General features: G+C 44.6%; 1 protein-coding gene across 9 annotated transcripts in view; it reads left to right on the top strand.

The window, feature by feature from the left end:
- Positions 1-22,704, top strand: part of Zdhhc14 (zinc finger, DHHC domain containing 14) — a 261,330-nt gene that overhangs the window by 180,606 nt on the left and 58,020 nt on the right. For all 9 annotated transcript variants that reach the window (XM_006523214.3, XM_006523215.3, NM_146073.3 and 6 more), the window contains one exon: positions 12,488-12,646. In XM_006523214.3, the coding sequence (XP_006523277.1) occupies positions 12,488-12,646 (159 nt within the window). Of the gene's footprint in view, positions 1-12,487; positions 12,647-22,704 lie in introns of those variants that run through there.

Genomic DNA, 22,704 nt, shown 5'->3' on the forward strand with positions numbered 1-22,704 from the left:
TGTTAGAGTCCAAAGTGAAGCCATGGTCAGTGGAATCAGAAGACTGAGTAGTAGGAAAGTCTGCTATAGAATTCTACACCCAAAGATAAGCACCTTCTCTGTCTTTACCTTTGCACAGCCAGAGAGGTTCTGTCACACAGTGGGTACCGATCTCAGACAACATGGCTCTGTGTCCTGACTCTCAGTGAAGTGCCCCTCCTACCCCTCCTTGGTTTTTCCCTGTGCAATGTCTACATAATATCTCTGCAGATCAAAGAAATAATTCCAGTAGCATAAGGTGATTTTCTTAGAAGTAAATGTTCTGCAGGGTTGATGTATGTTAAAGGACCTGGGTTTCTGACTTAGCCCCACACATTATACATCGCTGTGTGCCTAGGAGACAGCTTGAGAGCCCAAGATCTTGAGAGCCCAGCCATGGCTGAAGGAACCTCCTCCTCTGGGCTTCAGGAATGATGTGAGTCTCTGAATAATGTCTTACACATAGTCTTCTAGGAAGGCACAGAGGACAGCTTCCAGAAATGATCAATGAAATCTCTGAACTTGTAATTAATTTCCTCCAAACATCAGAGGCCTTTCCACACCACCTACATTTGTAACTGTCAGGACATTCAAACAACCTCAGTCTCCTGTGAACGTTTTATGCCCCAACTAAAACTCAGTTTCAAAAATAACATTTTTTTCTCACTTAGGAAGTAATAGATTTTGCTTATGAAAACTTGAAAAGTATAAAGAAAATTAAAATAGATTTTTAACCTAATAGTGCTTTAAGTCCTAAGTCAACGGTATCTGCAGTTAACGTCTTGACACATCCTGATTTTTCTCTGAAAAACATTGTATATTACTATTTTGAAAGCGATTTCCCCTCAATAGGCTGTTCACCCTCCTACCTCGTCTTTACTGGGTTTATCATAGTTTCAGTGTATGATCAATCATAGTTTATCTGCCCTCAGGTTAACTCTGCAACTGTTCCCAGGTTTTAATAATAAGTGGCCATGTTGTCTTCAGTGTTCATGACATTTCCCTTACGCCAAATATATAATAAACTCCTATTGTGCTATTCCTGGGCCAAGTGATTTATATCGTTACAGATTTGTTGTTATTTTATGTGTGGGACCGTTTAGCCTGCATGCATGTATATACAGGTACCACATGTGTGTGATGCCCACAGAGGCCAGAAGAGAGTGGTGGATCCCTTGTAACTGGAGTTACAGATGGTTGTGAGCCAGTGTGGGTGCTGAGAACTTGACAAGTAGCAAGTGCCCTTCATCACTGCGCCATCTTTTCATGCCCAGAGCTTTGTCGTTAAAGTTTTGATAGACAGGACTTCCTTGCCCCCTACCAAGGTTATGCTAGTTTATATCTCTACCAAAAGCATAAAAACTTGTATTTCTGCTCTTAACATCACTGAGAAATGAACCTTAGAATACACTTGTTTCAGTGAGTTGATCAAGACTCACAAACCTTTTTGAAAGTAAACTCCTGGGTTCTTCTCAACTCCTTTGTGTGAGTTGCCTATATAGTTACACACACACACACACACACACACACACACACACACACACACACATTCCTCTTAGAATATTTGTCTTTTTTACCTATTGGCAAGCATTTTTTTCAGGGTTTCATGATGCATGCAAAAATTACTTTTCTACCTCATCATTTGCGCTTTATGGGAGTTTGACATATAATTTTTCAATTTTATGTGAGAAAGCGTCTATGTGTTCTTTATGCAGGTTGTCTTGCTATATATGCTTAATACCAGGGCCAGTAAGATGGCTCACTTGCCCCTGATGCTGGTGGTCTGGTTCAATCTCTGGGGCCCACTAGGCGTAGGGAAAAGGCTAATCCTAGCAGGTTGTCCTCAGACCTCCATACTGGTATACATGTGTGCATATGTGCACACGCACTCATATAAATAAATAAACATAATAAAACTTTTTTTTTTTGGTCTTTTGAGACAGGGTTTCTCTGTATAGCCCTGGCTGTCCTGGAGCTCACTTTGTAGACCAGGCTGGCCTCGAACTCAGAAATCCGCCTGCCTCTGCCTCCCGAGTGCTGGGATTAAAGGCATGTGCCACCACACCCAGCTAAATAAAACATTTTTAAATGACCTCTAATCTGTACGTTTTTTTAATTATGGTTTTTTGGTTTTTTTATATTTGAATTTTTGCTATATATCTAAGAGGAATGGCTCTGGTTTTAGATTATTTCTTCCTCTTAAGTTGTTTATCACAAATCTATCTGTATTTCTTTGCTAATTTGAGCTCTGTTTATCGGGTAATAAATCTTGAGAGAATTTGTGTCTATTTAGTAAGCACCGGTTCTTTGTTTCACTGTTCCGTTTATCCCTGGGCCTCTTATTACCCCTCATTATTTCTGTTTGCAAATGTCCTCAGCCATTTTTTTTTCAGGTGAAATACAGTTTTATCTTATTAAGTCTGTCAAGGTTTCTTAAATCATCTGTAGAGCTCATGGGCACTGAAATGAATGCCCAGAGCCATCTGGGTAGAGTAGATGCGATTCAAACACTGCATCTCCCTCCATGCCACTGAGTGCCCCTGGGGCAGGCGGTGTCAGAATCTCCTCAGAGACTCCATATTTTTTTATAGTTTGCTTCATATGGGTCCTACCTATTATTATTTGTAATACATTTGTTCCTAGAGGATTCTACTGTACATGGAACAGAGAGAAAGAGGGGGGAGGCTTATAGTAGTAATCCCATTGAAGATTTTTACTCATCCTAATGAGAAGCAAAAAAGAGTAGTATCCCCCCCTCAGTGGACATTTTTTAATCCTTTAAAGAGCTGCATGTTTATAAATAACAGCCCCTGCTTCTGTGCTGCTGACACCCTTAGATCCCTGTCTCTCAGGGATGCGGATAGAGTCTTATAGTGTGCACCAAGTGAGATAGAAGCCAGCCCTCACATCCAGGTCCTCACCGATGCCCTCTTATGGATGCCCCTTGAGCTTCGGTAGAAGCCTGTCAGATTTCCTGGTGGTGACATGGAAGCATGACCGGCCACAGAGTGCTGTCCAGTGCCCACCGTTCCCTTTGTTCTCCTCTGCTTATCTTGCACACACTGGCAAGCCAGGCCGATCCCTATCGGCTAACAGTAGCCTTTCGTCTCTGACAGCACAGAATCTGTGCCCCACAGAGTACAAACACATGCAGATATGCAGAACTTTGGCCTTCAGAAGAACTGACTTGCATTGACACAGCACAGCAGTTCTGTGTGTATGTGTGCAGGGAAGTCTGACAACATTAGAAAAGACTTAAACTCTGCAAGGACAAAGGCACTTTTCTTCCCTTTATACTCAAGGACAAGGCTTTGAATCCAACTGGAAAAGAGTGCCCCCAAAATAAGATCACCATTAATTTTCATTTGTTACAAGCATAGGTTGGATTAGCTTGGTTAATTAAACTAAGACATCATGGTGACTAAGCGCTTTCTTTTTCCTCCATCTTAAGTTGCACTAATTAATGATTATATACATATATAATATATAATGTCCTCTGGGATCTGAGTACTCTCAAAGAGAGGAGCCTTTGATAGATGTAGGCCTTATATCACCTTTCCATGACATGACTGAACATGGGAATCCAAATTATCTTGAGTATCTTGGTTACTTTTCTATGCTGTGATAAATATCATGACCATGACAATTTATAGAAGAAAGAGGTTTTTGGGCTAACAGTTCCAGAGGGTGAATCCATGACTATCATAGCAGGGAGCATCAAGCAGGCAGGTATGGTGTTAGAGCAGCAACTGAAAACTTATATTCTGAGACACAACCAAGAAGCAGAGAGAGCTAACTGGGAATGGTATGGACTTTTGAAACCTCAAAGCCTGCTCCCAGTGACATATCTCCTTCAATAGGGCCACACTTCCTAATTCTTTCCAAAGAGTGTGTGTGTGTGCACATGCACACATGCATGCGTGTGCGCGCACACACATACACACACACACTGACAGCATTCTCTGTTTCAGTTTTCTGGGGTGTTTTGTTTTGTTTTGTTTTGTTTTTTTGAGACAGGGTTTCTCTGTGTACCCATGGCTGTCCTGGAACTCACTCTGTAGACCAGGCTGGCCTCGAACTCAGAAATCTGCCTGCCTCTGCCTCCCAAGTGCTGGGATTAAAGGCGTGTGCTATCATGCCTGGCTGTTTCAGTTTTCTGAAACATGTGTTTCCCATAGAGGAATTTTAAGTCAGCAACATGGTTGCTCTGGAAAGAGATCACATCCAAAAATCTTCCAGGTCTGTATGATCTGGTAGGAATGGTACACCTCTGGGCTGGCTGGAATACAGACACACCCTTAGTGTACACCTTGAATCCCTAACAATGAAGGTGAAGTTAGTTTGCCATGTTTGAAAGTGATGTCAGTGATGTCTAACTGAGGGGCAGACAAAGTGATGAGTTAGAAAGAGATTTTGGAAGAATGAGACAGAGAGAGGACAAGCCCTGCTCTCACTAGAAAGGACAGGAAAGAGGGGCTGCTTACAAGAGCAGTGAGGGAGAGAGATGCTCAGACAGTCCTGTCGAGTTCAGCTGAGTGCAGAGCCGTCCAGTTAAGAGGAGTTCAGTTGAGGTCAGTACAGTTTCCATTCATGGAATCTAAAGGCAGTTTTGCTAAGCAGAGCAATTCAGTAGCAGCTGAGAGAAACCAGTTTGAATCAGTCAGCCTGGAGATGAGTTTTGGACCAGAACAGCTTAGTCGAACCAGCCAGCCAGAGTTTAGAAAGAGCTAGAAAGGGTGAGCCTGTTCAGCAGTAAGCCTCCAAGATGACAATTAATCTGGGAAATACAAGTTACTTTTACACTTCAAGTATTAGTTATAGAAATATTTGGGTTTTAAAGTCACTGAATTCATTGTGAATACTGGTATTTCCCAGCCTAACACATACAGCCATCTCATTAGCTTCACAAGGGCATATATACATGTACAAGATTCCTCTTGGTATCTAATCTAGACCACAGCTCTTGTCTTTTATGGTATTTTTCAAATTGTGTCCCCAGGAGGAAAATACACAGGACTAACAATTTGGCCCCATCTCAGCCAACCTAGTGCTTCGCTCCTGACTATAATACATATATTGAGGTGATTTGTAAAAATTTTCCTCTGAAAATATCCCAGATTAAAAATGTTTGAAAACCAGGCTTTGCTCTTTCGGGGGTGGGGGGTGGGGGGCAACTTTCTATAACTAACCATATTGTATCAACTCTTTGCAAGTGGCGTGGCTACCTCTCTGTTACCTTCATTCTTAGATAACCACTGGGTTCTCCAGCTGGCAGGGCTAAGAATTAGGGCTTAGCTCTTAGGACCCCAGCTAGCTTTGTCAACTATAAGTGTGAGCTGAGAGCATCTATAAAAATACTGTTCTTAGCTTCTATTAGCGTCTATGTAAGATGAGTATGTTGAAGAGTAGTCTCCCCCCCCTCTCTCTCCCATCCTTTCTCTCTATTACTTCCAGATAAGTAAGTTTGCATGCATGGTATTTGTCTGAGTACCTAAGGAAGATACTGGAACCTCACCAAGCGTAGTTAACATATCATCTGACCTGCCAGCAAGTCTAGCCTACTTACTGAGGAGTGTCATAACAACAGCAATGATTTCCAAGCTTCCGCAGGAGCCCAAATCACCTGGGGATCTTTGAAAATGCAGATTCTGGACAAGGGGACTCAGAGTGGGGGCAGCACCAAACTGGTTCATTTCAACCAAGTTTCTTGATGGCTCCAAAACTGCTGGTTCAGGGACCACACTTTGAGTGGCTTCTCCAGCAAAATACTATTCACGTATGGGCTGTAAAATTCCTTTGTGAAGGGTTGGCCTGTGCATTATGGGATGTTTACCAGAATGCCTGGCCTCCACGACAGGTGCCAGGAGTATTCCCTCCTACTTGTGACAAATAAAGAAATGTTTCCAGACATTTCCACATTTCCCCTTTAGATAGAATCACCCCCAGATGAAAAACACTACCTTAAGTGATCCCAGCCACCAGCCAAGTGTGAGGTCTAGTCTGTAGTATGGTTTGTTTGTACATTTGAATTAGCAGAATTCTGTTCACTGAATTTATCAGCTCTCCCTAGAGCCTGTGCCACAAAGTACAAAGGATTTCTCCTGTCCTGCATTCATAGCACTTGGAAGACTTTAGGCCTCTAGTGGACATCTGTTAGATATTTATATTTGTTAAATCCATGACTGTGTGTGTAGCAGTGAACAACCATATTCCAAGACTGCAGTAGAGTCTTGTGGACCAGAGTATGAAGTTACATCTGCCCCCTGCCCTATCTTCACGCTGACTAAACTCCTGTTAGCAGAGGTTCCCACCACTTTGGCAGATGCCCTGTCATCTGGTTAATGGTCTGTGAAACCTCAGTACACAAGGGACTGCCACTGCAGATGAAGCCTTCAGCTGGAAAGGGAATCTTAATCCACATCTTCAAAGGTGACATTTTTTCCCTCTTGTGTTTTAAGAAAGCAGTCTTAGTTATTTGTCATAGCAGTTTAGAGTGAAAATCAGCTTTGTGATATAAGCACCCTGGTCTCTCAAAAGAAAATAATGGCTTCCCAGACAAAGAAAGGCCTTGAAAAGGAAGCCATATATTAAGGAACAGTTACCAGAAGTCTCTGGCTAGCCCAAGATTTCTCTTTCCCTGAGATACCTCCTTCACTGCTGGTCTCCCATTCCAGAGCACATGTAGCCAACCTCTCCTTCTGTCCCCTCGGGCCCTTAGTTCTCTGATTGCAGGGTTGGTGCCAGACGTAACCAAGCAAGTATACATTATCATTTGCACCTCTCTGCCAACAACGCCCAACCATTAGCAGGAGGGATCTTTATGAAAGTAAAAGCCATTTCAGGCTTTTGTGTTTTCCTTCAGAATACTTGTGCAAAATACCCTTGGGAAATAGTAATTTCCAAGCTAACCAATTTTACCCTCTCCCCCCAAATTCTAGCATTCTTCAACCATTAGCTATTGTAGACTTGATTATTCTTTCTCAAGAGCTGTATTTAAACCACAAAGAGACGCTCTATGAAACAGAGGCACAATTGTTGTGTGCATGCACACATACACACAAAGTCCCACACAGAATAATTGGGGATTAGACCAGAACATTCAGCTACACCCTTTATGCCACATACCTGGGGTTGCAGGCATTGAGGAGCTCAACGGGTGCCAGGCTTTGTGACCAGCCACCACCTTCAGTCTGAACATTGAAGAAAAACTTTTGCCTTTAGGTTAGTATTTGAAGCCCCAGGTGCTGAGGCCGCCACTCAGTAGAGGTGCAGCAGAGCCCAGTTGACAGAATAAATTGATGAATTAAACACAATGTAAGCCCATGGGTGCAAAAGAGCACCGCTCCTCGCCGGCTCTACTATCAGAAGAGAAGCCTGAACTGGGCCTTTCTCCACCCCAGCCCCATGCCCCAGTGCAGAGAGCACTGTGTATATCCCCCAGCCGTACAGCAGCTGGATTCTCCTGAGAGCACAGGGCTGCTGCAGGGTTCGGGGATACAGGCTCCATGTTTAACTGCTATAGGAAGTGGGAGCTCCGAGGACTCTGCGGACATTTAGAAGGCTGCCTGAGGGTTGTTGGGAGAATGAATGAAGCAGGTGCAAAGGCAATGAGTGACTCTGGTCCAAAGGCACAGGAGGACTAGACAGGAGGGTCAGTGGCTGGGCAGGCAGCCACAGAAGATGTCCTCAGCTGCCTGGGACCACCCAGCACCTGTGCAGCAGGGGCAGCCCTTTGTGAATATTGTCCCATTATTTTGTTGTTGTTGTTGCTTGTTTTTCTTTTTATCTCTGATTGTCCCGTCAGTTAATGGCAGATATGGGTCCTGAATCTGGTCTTCTCAACTTTTTTTTTTTTTTAATATTAACTTTCCAATTATCTCATTCAAGAGTTTTGGGGGTTTGGGCTAACTTCTTCAGCTACAGTTTGCTCTGTCTGTTGGATCCTAGTTTTCGGCTCACTCTGTATCCTGAAAGCTTAATCTTTCCTAAAGAAGCGCTTTGGAGCTATAAGATCAATAGGGTCTGTTGTGAGGGGTGCCCACGAGCTCACTCTGCCAGACCCTGGCTATGCAAAGGTAGGCTTTGTCCAAGGTGCAGGTGCTGCCTGCTCTGGCATTTCCAAGTATTAGCCATGGGAGGTCAGCTCCAAAGCTTTCAGATGCACTTAACACAGGTATTTGATTTTCTTCCTTGTAACTGATCTTTCAGTGTTTTAAACCCGTTTGGTAGTGCTAAGCATAACCAGTTCATGTCACAGATGATGTAAAACTACCGAGTTATTATTTTAGGCCTCAAGGCCACCCAGCCAGTGTTCACAGAGATCTTCCCTTGTCATTGATGTGCTCTGAGCCTGTCCTTTCCAGCCTGGTGCTTAGGGAGGCCACCTCATCCAGTTCTCGCTCCTCCCTTCCCAGCAGGCACACTAGATGCTGCTGGCCTTAGCATCACTTGGTGGGGAGATCACCTGGATGCCATTCTGGGGAAAGATACCCAAAAAAGTATCCAGGTTAAGTAGCCATGGCCCCTAGAGTTGGCTCCATGGCTACTTATGGTTTTAAGCAAGAAGTCTGGTCTCTGATGAGCTGTTGTATAAAATAGATGCTGTGTAGACCTCACCCCACAGTAGTGGTTCCAGCATTGGCCACCAATTGGAGTATCTTCGAGGCACCTTTTAAATCACCAAGCCTCACTCTGCCCACCCCAGTGAGATCAGAATTCTGAGGCTAAGACAAGGACACCCTTTGTTTCAGAGCTCTCCAGATAACTTCTGCCTCGGTTGTTTGGAGGGTCTGTGTTGATGACGTCACTAATGCCTGCCATGTTGGGAGTGTGCAGAAGTGTGTCGTGTGTGGTAGTGGGTGAGAATTAACAGAGCACCTACCTTCAATTTGCCAGCTCCAAAGATCCCTGGAACCACTCCAGAGTCTTAGCAAAAGCACTTGCAGGGTTCTTGCTCTTCTCTTTGACACTGGATGGTCACATTGCAGCTGCCTGCCCCAAGCCTTAGAATGGCTGTGGGGAACCAGCGTGTGAGCAAAGCTAGAAGCCATACCTTCCTCTATAACAGGGGTCTCAATTGTTGTGCACATCAGATCGATAGTCAGTGTGTGCAGGGGTGGGGGGCGTATCCAGTTGCCCACTTACTCTCATGGGAGACCAGGGAGAAGAACCAGGCTGTGAGATATAGAATCTTTTAAACAAAATAGACTTAGGGGCCAGCTCTATGGATAAAGGTGCTTGCCACCATACCTGAATACCTGAGTTCTAACCCTGTAACCTACACAGTAGAAAGTAGGCTGAATATCTAGCAGAGGATGGCCATCAATGGTCATCAATGGGAGGAGAGGCCCTTGGTCCTGTGAAGGCTCTATGCCCCAGTGCAAGGGAATGCCAGGGCCAGGATGCGGGAGTGGGTGGGCTGGGGAACAGGGAGAAGGGGGACAGGATAGGGGATTTTCAGAGGGGAAACTAGGAAATGGGATAACATTTGAAATGTAAATAAAGAAAATATATAATCAAAAAATCAAAAAAAAAGGAACTGACTTGCTTAGCTTGTGTATATATGCACACACACCTACACACACACACACACACACAGAGTATGTTCCTCCTTCCCCACACATAAATAAGTATAAATTTTTGAAAGAAAAAATATTTGTATTTTCTTTAACATTTTAAAACAGGCTCTAAAAATAATAAAAAAATATTCTAAACAAAACACAGATGTGATTTGTAAAATATATTTTTTTTTTCAAGAAAATACCTGGTTTTTGGGTTTTTTCTTTCCATGGGTGTTTTGTTCCCAATTCTAAGAATGGGCAAAGTATCCACACTTTGGTCTTCGTTCTTCTTGAGTTTCATGTGTTTTGCAAATTGTATCTTGTATCTTAGGTATTCTAAGTTTCTGGGCTAATATCCACTTATCAGTGAGTACATATCATTTGAGTTCTTTTGTGATTGGGTTACCTCACTCAAGATGATGCCCTCCAGGTCCATCCACTTGCCTAGGAATTTCATAAATTCATTCTTTTTAATAGCTGAGTAGTACTCCATTGTGTAAATGTACCACATTTTCTGTATCCATTCCTCTGTTGAGGGGCATCTGGGTTCTTTCCAGCTTCTGGCTATTATAAATAAGGCTGCTATGAACATAGTGGAGCATGTGTCCTTCTTACTGGTTGGGACATCTTCTGGATATATGCCCAGGAGAGGTATTGCAGGATCCTCCAGTAGTACTATGTCCAATTTTCTGAGGAACCACCAGACTGATTTCCAGAGTGGTTGTATAAGCAATCCCACCAACATGGAGGAGTGTTCCTCTTTCTCCACATCCTCGCCAGCATCTGCTGTCACCTGAATTTTTTATCTAAGCCATTCTGACTGGTGTGAGGTGAAATCTCAGGGTTGTTTTGATTTGCATTTCCCTGATTAAGGGTACTTCTCAGCCATTCGTTATTCCTCAGGTGAGAATTCTTTGTTTAGCTCTGAGCCCCATTTTTTGATGGGGTTATTTGATTTTCTAGAGTCCACCTTCTTGAGTTCTTTATATATATTGGATATTAGCCCCCTATCTGATTTAGGATAGGTAAAGATCCTTTCCCAATCTGTTGGTGGCCTTTTTGTCTTATTGGCAGTGTCTTTTGCCTTACAGAAGCTTTGCAATTTTATGAGGTCCCATTTGTTGATTCTCTATCTTACAGCACAAGCCATTGCTGTTCTATTCAGGAATTTTTCCCCTATGCCCATATCTTCGAGGCTTTTCCCCCTTTCTCCTCTATAAGTTTCAGTTTCTGGTTTTATGTGAAGTTACTTGATCCACTTAGATTTGAACTTAGTACAAGGAGATAGGAATGGATCAATTCCCATTCTTCTACATGATAACCGCCAGTTGAACCAACACCATTTGTTGAAAATGCTGTCTTTTTTCCACTGGATGGTTTTAGCTCCCTTGTCAAAGATCAAGTGACCATAGGTGTGTGGGTTCATATCCGGGTCTTCAATTCTGTTCCATTGGACTACTTGTCTGTCGCTATACCAGTACCATGTAGTTTTTATCACAATTGCTCTGTACAGCTTTAGGTCAGGCATGGTGATTCCACCAGAGGTTCTTTTATCCTTGAGAAGAGTTTTTGCTATTCTAGGTTTTTTGTTATTCCAGATGAATTTGCAAATTGCCCTTTCTAATTCATTGAAGAATTGAGTTGGATTTTTGATGGGGATTGCATTGAATCTGTAGATTGCTTTTGGCAAGATAGCCATTTTTACTATATTGATCCTGCCAATCCATGAGCATGGGAGATCTTTCCATCTTCTGAGATCTTCTTCGATTTCTTTCTTCAGAGACTTGAAGTTCTTATCATACAGATCTTTCACTTCCTTAGTTAGAGTCACGCCAAGGTATTTTATATTATTTGTGACTATTGTGAAGGGTTTTGTTTCCCTAATTTCTTTCTCAGCCTGTTTATTCTTTGTGTAGAGAAAGGCCATTGACTTGTTTGTGTTAATTTTATATGCAGCTACTTCACTGAAGCTGTTTATCAGGTTCAGGAGTTCTCTGGTGGAATTTTTAGGGCCACTTATATATACTATCATATCATCTGCAAAAAGTGATATTTTGACTTCTTCCTTTCCAATTTGTATCCCCTTGATTTCCCTTTGTTGTTGAATTGCTCTGGCTAGGACTTCAAGTACTATGTTGAATAGGTAGGGAGAGAGTGGGCAGCCTTGTCTAGTCCCTGATTTTAGTGGGACTGGTTCCAGCTTCTCACCATTTAGTTTGATGTCTACTGGTTGGCTGTATATTGCTTTTAATATGTTTAGGTATGGGCCTTGAATTCCTGATCTTTCCAAGACTTTTATCATGAAGGGGTGTTGGGTTTTGTTGGGTGTTAGGGTTGTTTTTAAAGTGGATATTCCTTCCTGCCTTCCTATACTGCTACGTTTAAGGCCAGCGGGCAAAGCAGGGAGATGCCGCCGCTAGCTTTAAGAACTCAGTTCAAGGAGGAAAATGAAAGAGATCATTGAGTTAATTGGGACAAGACTGCTGCTGTAACAAAACCAATACCATTCTAGGGTTTTGACCCAAGTTTAGTGAACTGGTAGCTAGATCAGGGGGAGCCCCACCCCACCCCTTTCAGTCACTTGGGTACCTCTTACCAAGTAGCCCTAAGGCTTGTCCCCTATCTATGCCCTGCAGAGGAGGGAGTGGGTATAGCCCAGTGGAGATCATCTCTCAAGTAGCTGGGCCATACACCGTTTCAGCCTTGGAGCAGAGCACCAGCAGGAACAGGCTCAGCCAGAATCTCCATTAAGCAACCTTTGCACGTGCTAACCCAGAGCAGTCAAGTGTGGTGGCTGCTGCCCTAGGATCACTGACCACAACTAGACCTGGCCCCTGGATCAGGAGACAGGGACCACAGAGCTGACATAGAGTTCTGAACATGTGTGCTGTGTTTCCTTCTTCCGGCAGATATAGCCAACGGCACCAGTTCAGGGGGGTATCGCCCGCCTCCCAGAACCAAAGAAGTCGTCATCAATGGCCAGACCGTGAAACTAAAGTACTGTTTTACCTGCAAGATTTTCCGCCCCCCTCGAGCCTCCCACTGCAGCCTGTGTGATAACTGCGTAGGTGAGTAGGACCCGGGATACTGCAAGAGCAGCAAGCACCCGCTTGGGTGCTAAAATGGTGGGGACCTGTCCTTAATGCATCTACTAAAGGCTAATGTGTCAATGCTCTTGTCTGTCTCCACTGAACACGGTCACCAGGCCTCCACTGGACACTCTGTTTTACTGTGGGTTTTATTTTTTAACCCTGCCGCACCCCAGATCTTCTTTCCCAGCCACTGGACCTTTGTTCTCCCCTGGATGCCAAATAAGCAGATATGTGAAATAAATCCACTGCAGCCCTGGGCCTTTCCATTGCCAGACAGCTGGCTGCACACATTAAAGCATGCACTTTGCCATTTCCCAACCCTCCCCACTGCTTGGAAGTGTCTTTTGTTGACTAGGGAAGCCTTGGATCTGAAGGAGGGAAAGAGAAACAGCCAACTTCCATGTGGAGCTAGACCTTAGACAGGGGGGACAGGCAGAGAGAAGGTGCCAGCTTGGAGGTCCCTGGCTATGTATAGCCTGCTATGACCCACTCTGGCTTCTGCAAGTGACCCTAGGGTGTGTGGCAGGGCTTCCTCTTCCTTTAGACTAAGAGCTGGTATTCATAGCCATCCTCCATCCTAAAGATAGAACCTCAGAGAAGAGAGTGACAACAGGGACAGAGCAAGGCTTGGCCACACTGCAGAAGACCGCAGTTCCTATAGCTGGCCTCCACAGATATGAAAATAAACATTGCCCCTTTCCTCGTGCCTGGGAAGGAGACAGGCACCCTCAGAATCACGTCTCCATCAGAAACACATTATTGATTTCCACCACTCTCAGTCTCAGAATTTTCTAGTCTCAATTCTACCTGAGGAAAAATAAATAAATTTTACAATGTAACTCCTGCCACACCAAGAAATCATATTAATCTTAAATTCACTTTATCCTAACGTTACTAATCTGCAGTTGGATACCACGGCCATGTTTTCTCTGTCTGTATTTGTCTTGGTTTCTATTAACTTAAATTTCTGTTAGTTTGTGATCCACTGTGGCGAAACTTGGGCTTTTCTTCTCCCTTCCCGTGTAGTAAGGAGCCAGGGGTGTGGCATGGGTGGCCAGGCTCCAAATGTTCCCTGTATGACTTAGACCTTGCTGTGCTTTCTTCATCTTTGTAGTGGACAGTTGAAAGATGACACAAACAGACAGGCACAAATTAGTCAGAGTAATCCCAGGAAACATTAGCTGCTCTTACTGTTGTTGTTGCTGCTGCTGCTGCTGCTGCTGCTGCTGCTGCTACTGCTAGTACCTAGATGTTTTTGAGTGGCTTTGTCTAGGCAAGTACTTCATACAATGCCATGCTCTCAATTAGGAAAACAGAATCAGACCCTGCCCTCCATGCAGGGCACATGGGGTCCCTATAAGACCGTATGACAGGCTTAGGTGTGATTGGGTACTCTTTGTGGCAATACCTATCCCAGTGGTTATTCCAAACCTTGAGGACATTTGGGGCTAGACAGCATGGTGGCTTCAGTGTCATCCAGGGAACAGCCTGAAGGGCTAATGAGCAGCCTCAGGACCTTTTCTTAGGTTTTCATTTTGCCCCCTGGGTCTGGTACAGAATCTAGATCTAGACTGTCATGCCAGCACCCTGGTTATTGTTCATGTTCTCTCCTGTGTGTGCAGGGGGTGGGGGTGGGCGCATTATCCTAGGGTGCATTTTGATTAAATAAGAATGTTGTCTACAGATCTAAAATCTTTCCTTCCTTCCTTACCATTTATGAAATCTGTACCCATTTCTAGCCATCTTTGGTCCCCACTTGCTCATTTCTATCCATTAGTCTCAATCCTGTTTCCTGTCTCTGGGCTAGAGCTGTAATCATGCTTAAAAAGGAACCTTCCCCATCTCATAGTTGGTTATGGTTTGAAAATTCCTGTTAGAGTCTTGTTACTTCCTACAGATTCATATAGCCCCAATACTGTCCCACATTGCCCACAAGCACACGTGTCTCTTAAAGAATCCAGACAAACAAGGTGTAAATCTCCTTGCCAAAATTACGTGTGAATTTTCACAGTTGGTAGCATGTTTTTGCCATAGTAAAACAGTTTGAGACAGTGTCTCCTCTGGTGGGCTCTACCGATTGTGAAAGTGAGAGCCACCAGCCCGCGATGACAGGAATCAACTTTCTAAGGACTTGGTCACAGCAACAGCTCACATGCAAGCTTGGCAGTGTTCCACAAACCAGAGAAACCAAATGGAAAAGAGAGAAGGTGAAAAGACCTGGGGGCAGGAAGAGGAAGCCTGGCCTGAGAGGACAGGGCCTGTGAGGTTTGGTCCACAGGGCTGGGGCTGATCTCAACCAGGTCTCTGACAGATGAGGTAAGGGGTAGTCAGGTTAAAGGAAAGCTGTTAATTGCACTACATGGAGACACACAAATACACAGACAGATACACGGAAAGAGGCAGGCAGACAGACAGATACACAGAGAGAGAGAGACCGAGAGAGGGAGACAGAGACAGAGAGGCAGACACATACACAGAGACAGACACACATACACAGATACACACACACACATATATAGACACACACAGACACACACATACAGTGTTATCTAAGCCTACATAGCCTTGGGTTTTTCCAGTTAATTGCACAACACCAGCCTTTGGTGTGACAGGCCACAGATTAGACCTCTGCATTCAGGAAATAGAATGGCAGGCAGAAGTTTCCCACAGAGGAGCATAATTGCAAGGTTGCTGCAGGTGTATTTTTAGATAAAAGGTTTTTTGTTGTTGTTATTGTTGTTTTTTCCAAAACAGCTCTATTTTTACAGGAAGTAAAGAAGACAGTGGTGTGTTAGAAGCCCAGGTTAGAATATGGGCTTCCCTTCCCTTGCAGGAGTGGCTTTGGGTCATCACTTCCAAGTATGGTGGATAATTGCCTTCTTGAGTTATAGGAGAGGAAACAGAGAAATGTAGATTTCTAGGTTAACTTGGAAAATTCTTTTCTTTGTTAAATAAACTTTAGATGAGAGCCAAGTCATAAGAGCTTTGCATTCTTAGTTGAAGGATGGGGGGAAGAGCTTTCTTGAGGGTCAAGTGCTGGCAAAACCACAGAAACAATAGGTAGAACCTAAGGGCTAGGACCTGGCTTTCAACACACAGACCCAGGGCTGTGCTCTGGTTTTTTCTCAGCCTGGAAGCTGAGAAAGTTTTTCATTACTCCCTGCTGTTTCCAACTCTATAAAACAAGGTGAACCTAATCTAGCTTATAAATTTTGTCTAAGGATTAAATGAGGTTGTGCCCACTAAAGTGCCCCAGTTAGACATTGCACACACAAAGGGTCTGTCAGTATCGCCACTAAGATCCCCACCCCACATCAGTAGTGCTGCATCCAGCTATCTGATTTACACAAGATTTGGAGCCTAGGGAGACAGCTAAGTCGGTGATGTGTTTGAGCTACAAGTGTGAGGACCTAAGTTCAGATCCCAAGCACCCGTGTACAAAGCCAGTTACAACAGCGCATGTCTCTAACCCCAGTGCTGGGAAGCAGAGACAGGCAGAGCCTGCAGCTTACTGGCCAGCCAGCTGATTCAGCAGAATGTGTGAATGAGCTTGTCTCCAAAACTAAGGTATGAGTAGCTTAACAAGACTACAGATACTGACTTGTGGCCTCAACACCTATGTATACACCAATGCATATATCCATACAAAAAGATACACACACACACAACACACACACACATGAACAAGGTTCATTCTGGCAGATAGACAGTACCTTGCTTTACTGATAGGATTTCGACAACCTTCAATAATGGAAGAGAGCACATTAATATTTTCTCTGTCTCTCTCACATGGTTGTTGTTTGGCTGCATGTCTGCATGTCTGTCTCTTCCCCTGCATCCTCCTCCTCTAACTAGTTCCCTGGGTGTTAGCATCAATCACTTATGTACATCTGGAATAGACAGTTTGAGGCTGTCTGTTCATCCAGGCAGTCTTGGCACTTCCAAATATTTTGACATTTATTTGCGTTGGGGAGAGGCTGGGGTGCATGCGTACGTGCCATGGCCTGTGTATAGACACCTTGCAGGAGTCTGCTCTCTTCCCTCCTCCATTTGTGTTCTAGGGATTGAACGCAGTTCATAAAGCCTTGTATCAAACTCACTGAATCATCTATCTATCAGCCCCACAAAATGCTTTTAAGCAACTAGTATCCAGGGTCTAGATCTGTCCCTGCTCTCTTAGGACCTCACACTTCTCCAATGATGAGAAGAGGAGCTAATAAAACAAAAACACATTGGGTGTTCTCCAAGTGACCCTGAGCAGCCTACACCCTGCCCCAGAACCTGTTCTCTACCTTTCCCTGACTGGCAGCCCAAGCTGTTAGAAGAGCCAGCAGCTTTTACCACGATGACGGCTGTGTTGTTCTCAGAATTAGATTTTTTCATTTTGATATTGTCTTATGTATATGGATGTCTTCCCTGCATGTATCCTGCATACCTGGGTCCCAGTTGTGTCTCTGGTACTAGCATTGAGCCCGGAGCTGGGGTTACAGATGGCTGTGAGCCACCATGTGGGTGCTGGGAATCAACCCCTGTCTTCTGGAAGAGCAACCAGAATTGGGTATTTTTAATATACGATCAATTGCTAATGAGAAGGTGCTCCCTTGATATTAGTCACACACTAGGGATGAATCGATATTTTTCCAACCATGAAGATGGAGATTCATACACATCTGTAAACTGTTGCCTAATGGAGGAGTCTCAGCTACAAGCTAAGAATGACCCTCTGGAGTCATGGCTGCCTGGCCCTTGACCCACGTGTTCCTTGGCTAAAGGACCTTCTTTGTACCTACAGTGCTGTAAAACTGCATGGTCTGAAAGAGCAAAAGAGGGAATGCCCAAAGCCCCGGAGCTGTACCAGGCCCTGGAAACACCAGACATTGCTAGCCTCCTTCAACCAAGGCAAACCCCAGGCCATTGTCTTCTGTTCCCTCTGTCATTTCTGATCTGTCTGGCAACAGTGTCCTCTGCAGGGACTCAGTCTCCTGTTGGTGCTGTCTGGAGCAGTACTTTCCCACCCCCATTAAAGTCCATATAAACCACGCCTCATTTACCATGTGGTCCCCCTGTCCCACAGCACCCCCTCTGGTTGCTCTGATAGCTTCCTCTGTGATGCTTGCTGAGACTGGTGTATACCCTAGCTGTGTGCTAACCACCAACACTAGACGCAAGGTCTAGTGTTGCTTCATCCAATTCCCAGGGTTTACGATGGCAGAGTTTGGCTTGGCAGCTGCCTTTAAACACGGGCTAGTGTTCTGCAATTACTTCTTAGATATTTGAGTCGAGGAAGGGAGCTGGTAATTGTGGCAGAAATTGTATTCTGCAAGGAGAATAGCAAGAGATGGCTTCTGTTGGCTCCCGGGAACCTAAGCACACAGGGATTTACCATGTGCCTCCAGAAGTAGGTTTGCATCACCAACATTTCCTGAGCATGTCTGTGTACCCTAGATATATCAAAGTAAGAGTCAGTCCTCAGAAACAGTGTTTTAAGAGCAGAACACACAGAGCCCAAGACAGATGCATCGTGTCTGTTACACTCCATAGATAATTATTTGGTGGTAAAGAATATGGTTGAAAATTGTCATCCACATGCATGCATCAAGTAACACTGTATGAAATACAGGAAGCAACCATTATTAGAAAATGTAAACATAGTTTGATATAAGATGACGTTAGTGAAAAACAACCTTCCTCCCTCCTTTATTTTAATCATTCAGGTCAACAAAATACAAAAAAAAAAAAAAATCAAAGATGTCGATAAAAGGTGACTTATGTTGAGATTTATTTGTCTGAACTGTACTTGCCAGTTAGCAGCTGTTTGTGTAGCATGAGCAGAAATGAATCATATTAGGCTTCAAAAAAATAAACCCAGCCGGGCATGGTGGCGTATGCCTTTAATCCCAGCACTCGGGAGGCAGAGGCAGGCAGATTTCTGAGTTCCAGGGAAAAACCAAAAAATAAAAAATAAATAGATAAATAAACCCCAAATTTTAGAAGGCAGACAATGTATAAACTATCATCTCATGACTTGGGGGAGAGTGGGGTCTAGAAATCAAGCGCAAAGATGGATGTACAAACAACCAAACATAAAGTTCTGAAGAGAGCCTCTTATCACCGCTTGAGGGGCAGTCTTTAATGCTACAGCAGTGACACACATAGAAACTGACAATAGGAGGAACACAGAAGAAAGCTACAGCATCCACAGTTATAAGTTATAATATTTACTCCTGCAGAATTTCAAGCACGTACACCATGTGCTTTGATTTCACTCGCTCCCCTTTCTCCCCAGCTCATCCCGACTCATACCTTCTTCTTTGTAGCCCACTGGAGCAAATGCATGTTGCCCATAGGCACAAGGATGGGGGCCCAACTGCTGTAGCATTTTCAGGCTACAAGAGGCGTGTCACACCTCTAAAGACTACTCTCTCTAGTAGACATGAGCTGTCAACAGGTACTCATCCAGGCCTCGGGGCTCATCTGCCCTTCCTGCACCTCGAATGAGTGTTGTCTGACTTAATCCTGTGAGGGCAACCACAGCTCTTGTGCATTCAGTGCCCAACTGGCCTGTTCTGTCCCAAAGACACTGGTTCACTGCAGTCTTCCCAGCCTCTGGCTCATACAGTCTCTCCACTTTCTCTTCTAGGATGTCTCTTGCACCTTGGGGATAGTGGGTGTGATCTAGAGGTCTCGTTCACAGCAGAGCACTCCACCATGGTCACTTACTCTTTGCACTTTAATGAGGAGTAACTCTCTGTGTTACCTTCCCTCTGCCCCACAAAGATGCTTCTCTGATGAGCTGAAGGCCCAGTCTACAGGGAGAGAGAGAGATGAATCAAGAGGCATTTTGATGTTGTGTCCATTTAGCAAAACAATAGAGCAGGTTGATGTTCTGTGTACGCACACACACACACACACACACACACACACACACACGCATACTTTTTTAAAAAGGCATATAACTTGCCAGTCCTGAAATTTCTTCTAAGATTTTCATGGATCCAGCTGTGTTCTGTTGGCTCATGGCCATTCAATATTTCACACCCCTGACACACTGTGGGTGGACTCGGGCAGTGCTGAGCTGAGAAATGCTGGACAATTAGATAATGAGCATCATGTCCCTTAATTCTGAAAGCCTAATACATACTTACAAGCTTTAAAAAAGTGACAAGGCATGAAAACAGTTTGGCTCATTGGAATAAGCTAAATTCTGTTTTCTAAAAGGTTGAAAGTATTTCCAATTGAGAACTAAGTGAAACAGAGTGAGTCTGTTTTAAGGGAGGGAAGGATGTTTATTTTAAAAATCCCATTCCAGACCTGTGGGGATGTAATTATTGTCTTCTCTGGATAAAGACGTGACGAGCCTCCACAGAGACCGTCTGTAGGAAGATGAGGCCGGTGCCCTTGGATGGCTGGCCTGTAATTATGTGTGGCCGATTACCTCAGGGGTTGGTCCCTGTGTGCTCCTTGTCCCTCACAGACAAGTAATAGACTTTATGAAACGTAAGACACTGACCACTGTCACTGGCCTACTGCCAGATTCACTATACCATCTTGCAAGGCGAGCTAGCAAATTGCATTTATTTACAACCTTGCATAAGCTGGCTGGGTTTCGGTAGATGCTGGCTGGGTTTCGGTAGATGCTGGCTGGGCTTCGGTAGATGCTGGCTGGGCTTGGTAGATGATGGCCGGAGCCTGTCAGACCTCTTGAAGGCTGGTGAGCATGTATGACTCCTTATCCTGCTGTCTCCACCTGCAGCTCATGCTACACTCATTCTCATTCACTGATTGCTAGAGGGACCCACAAAAGCCCCTGATGCTAAGCTTAGGAAAAGCCCCTTCTCACTCAGCTGAAGTCTGCTGGTCCAGAAGGTCCATATCCACTTTCAGAGCCCTACTCGGAGTCTGATCTTTCTTGAGGGGTGGGGGGCAGGGTCTGCCTTCCACACATACACTGTGGTGTGAATACACCCGACACCATAAATAAATAAATTAAATAAATAAATAAAGTAAAGAAAATATCATTTAAAAATACCTTAAGTTCATTATTTTTTCCTTTCTTCCTTTCCCATTTTAACCTAAGCACAGAAGAGTAGCACGTAGCTTCTTGGAGGTGGGAGGCTGGTCTCAGTCTCTCCTGCAGTGTCCCTGGGGTGGGCAGAGCCCGGTGTCAGTGGCTTGGATTAAGCCTTCATTACAAGAGAGAAGACAGTATGTGCAGCTGCCTCGACGCTCTGATCAGGATCAATGGACCACCGTAGCCAAGGGCTAGTGCCAGCGCTGTCGAGGCATCCTGTATTCCCAATTATCGTTTCTTGTCCCTTTATGTCACTCAGAAATACTGGGAAGAGTGGGCCATGGTGACGCATGCCTTTTATCCCAGCACTCGCAAGGCAGAGGCAGGTCAATCTCTGTGAGTTAAAAAGCCAGCCTGGTCTACATAATGAGATCCAGGACAGTCAAGGCTAAATAGAGAGACCTTGTCTCAAAAAAAAAAATCAAAGAGTAGAAAAAAAACAATATACCAGGGGAAGAGGGAGTATAATATTAGGAAATTAGAACCTTCCCACAGATGAATATTCGGTGTTGTCACAATTGAAATTGGGACTTCTTTCCAAGCACCAAACACTCTTAGGATGGCTTGTGTTACATGCCTTCCCACGACAAGTTGGCAAAGCTGCTATAGTATCGGAGCGTAATCTTGCCTTTTTGGAGTTAAACTCACAGTGTATTTAGCAGAGAGATGTGACATTTGTCTTATGGTAAAAGTGACCAGTTTCCTAAGGATTTATGTTTGGGAAACCTTACCTCCTACCCTGCCTGATTTATGGGTTGATTTTTCACCAAGGAATTGAATGAAACATGATGCATCTTCCCATCTCTGGTCACTTTGTAGCAGGATAAAAAGCCACTGGTATACATGCCCCTAGATCCGTGCACACCGAGACAGGCAATGGGTACCAGGGCTAAGGACCCCTTAGGACTATGAGCACAGCCAGTGAGCACCATGTATACTCACCCAGTTATGAACCCTAAACTAACTGTCAGTTGTGCACCTGGCCCTATGCTAAGGGGATACGGGGAGACAGTTGGTGAATGAGGGTCTTACCCTGTGAGCTTACAGGTAGGGCTGCAGACACAGGACATAAAGGACACTCTGGAACACACAGGCCATGTGGGAGCATATGAGAAAGACATTCAGCACTTAAGAACAGGCGTCCCTTCCAAGGGGCAGGTCCTGGTTAGCAAGACAAAGGGAGGCAGGTGATTTAAAAGGCTCTGCTGGAAGCTAGGGCAGGCTGTGAAGGAAGACCTGAGACAGGCAAACAGGCAGAGCAAGGGACCAGAGACTCAAGGCACAACTGGCTGAAACAGGGCAGGGAGGAGGCAGGCTGGGGAGGTTCCATCATACCTTGAGGACAAATGATAAGTGACCTCATGTGCGTTTCAAAGTGTGCCCTGTGTAGACACTGCAAAGCAAACTGTAGGGTAGAGCTGGAGGTGGGACCCTGGTCACAGAGCAAGGATATACTGTAGAAGACCAAGGTAATAGCTGAGGTGTGGGGAGGCCTGGGTGGAGCCCAGAAATTTATCAGAGGCGGATCTATTGGGGCGCAAAGGGGATTATTCCTCTGACGCCCAGATTTTAACATTTCCCACGTGTAAGCTTAAGGCTTTAAATCCACAGGTGTTGAACCTGCAGCCTCTGGGCCTCCTGTATCCCAGGATAGTCATGAATATGGAGCATTTATAGGTTACATGGCAGAATCAAAGGCCTGGATACCTTGGCTTTAAAAAAAAGTAAGGTAAAGTTTTTGTATGTTTAATGTGTCCTAATTGATGGCCTGAGTCTATAAAATACAGATGTCCCCCTGGAACTTGGCCTGTGGCAGCGTCAAACTGATGTGAGGGACCCAGAAATAGGATGAGCTTTACAGAGCCAGGAGTATGATACGTGCTGGTGCCTGGAAAGTCAGACACTCAGGAGAGGGAGGCAGGGCAAAGAGCTGGATGTGAGATGGGAAGTAAGGGGGGAGGAA

This window comes from Mus musculus, chromosome 17, assembly GCF_000001635.26.
Source record: "Mus musculus strain C57BL/6J chromosome 17, GRCm38.p6 C57BL/6J".
In the NCBI taxonomy this organism is placed as follows: domain Eukaryota; kingdom Metazoa; phylum Chordata; class Mammalia; order Rodentia; family Muridae; genus Mus; species Mus musculus.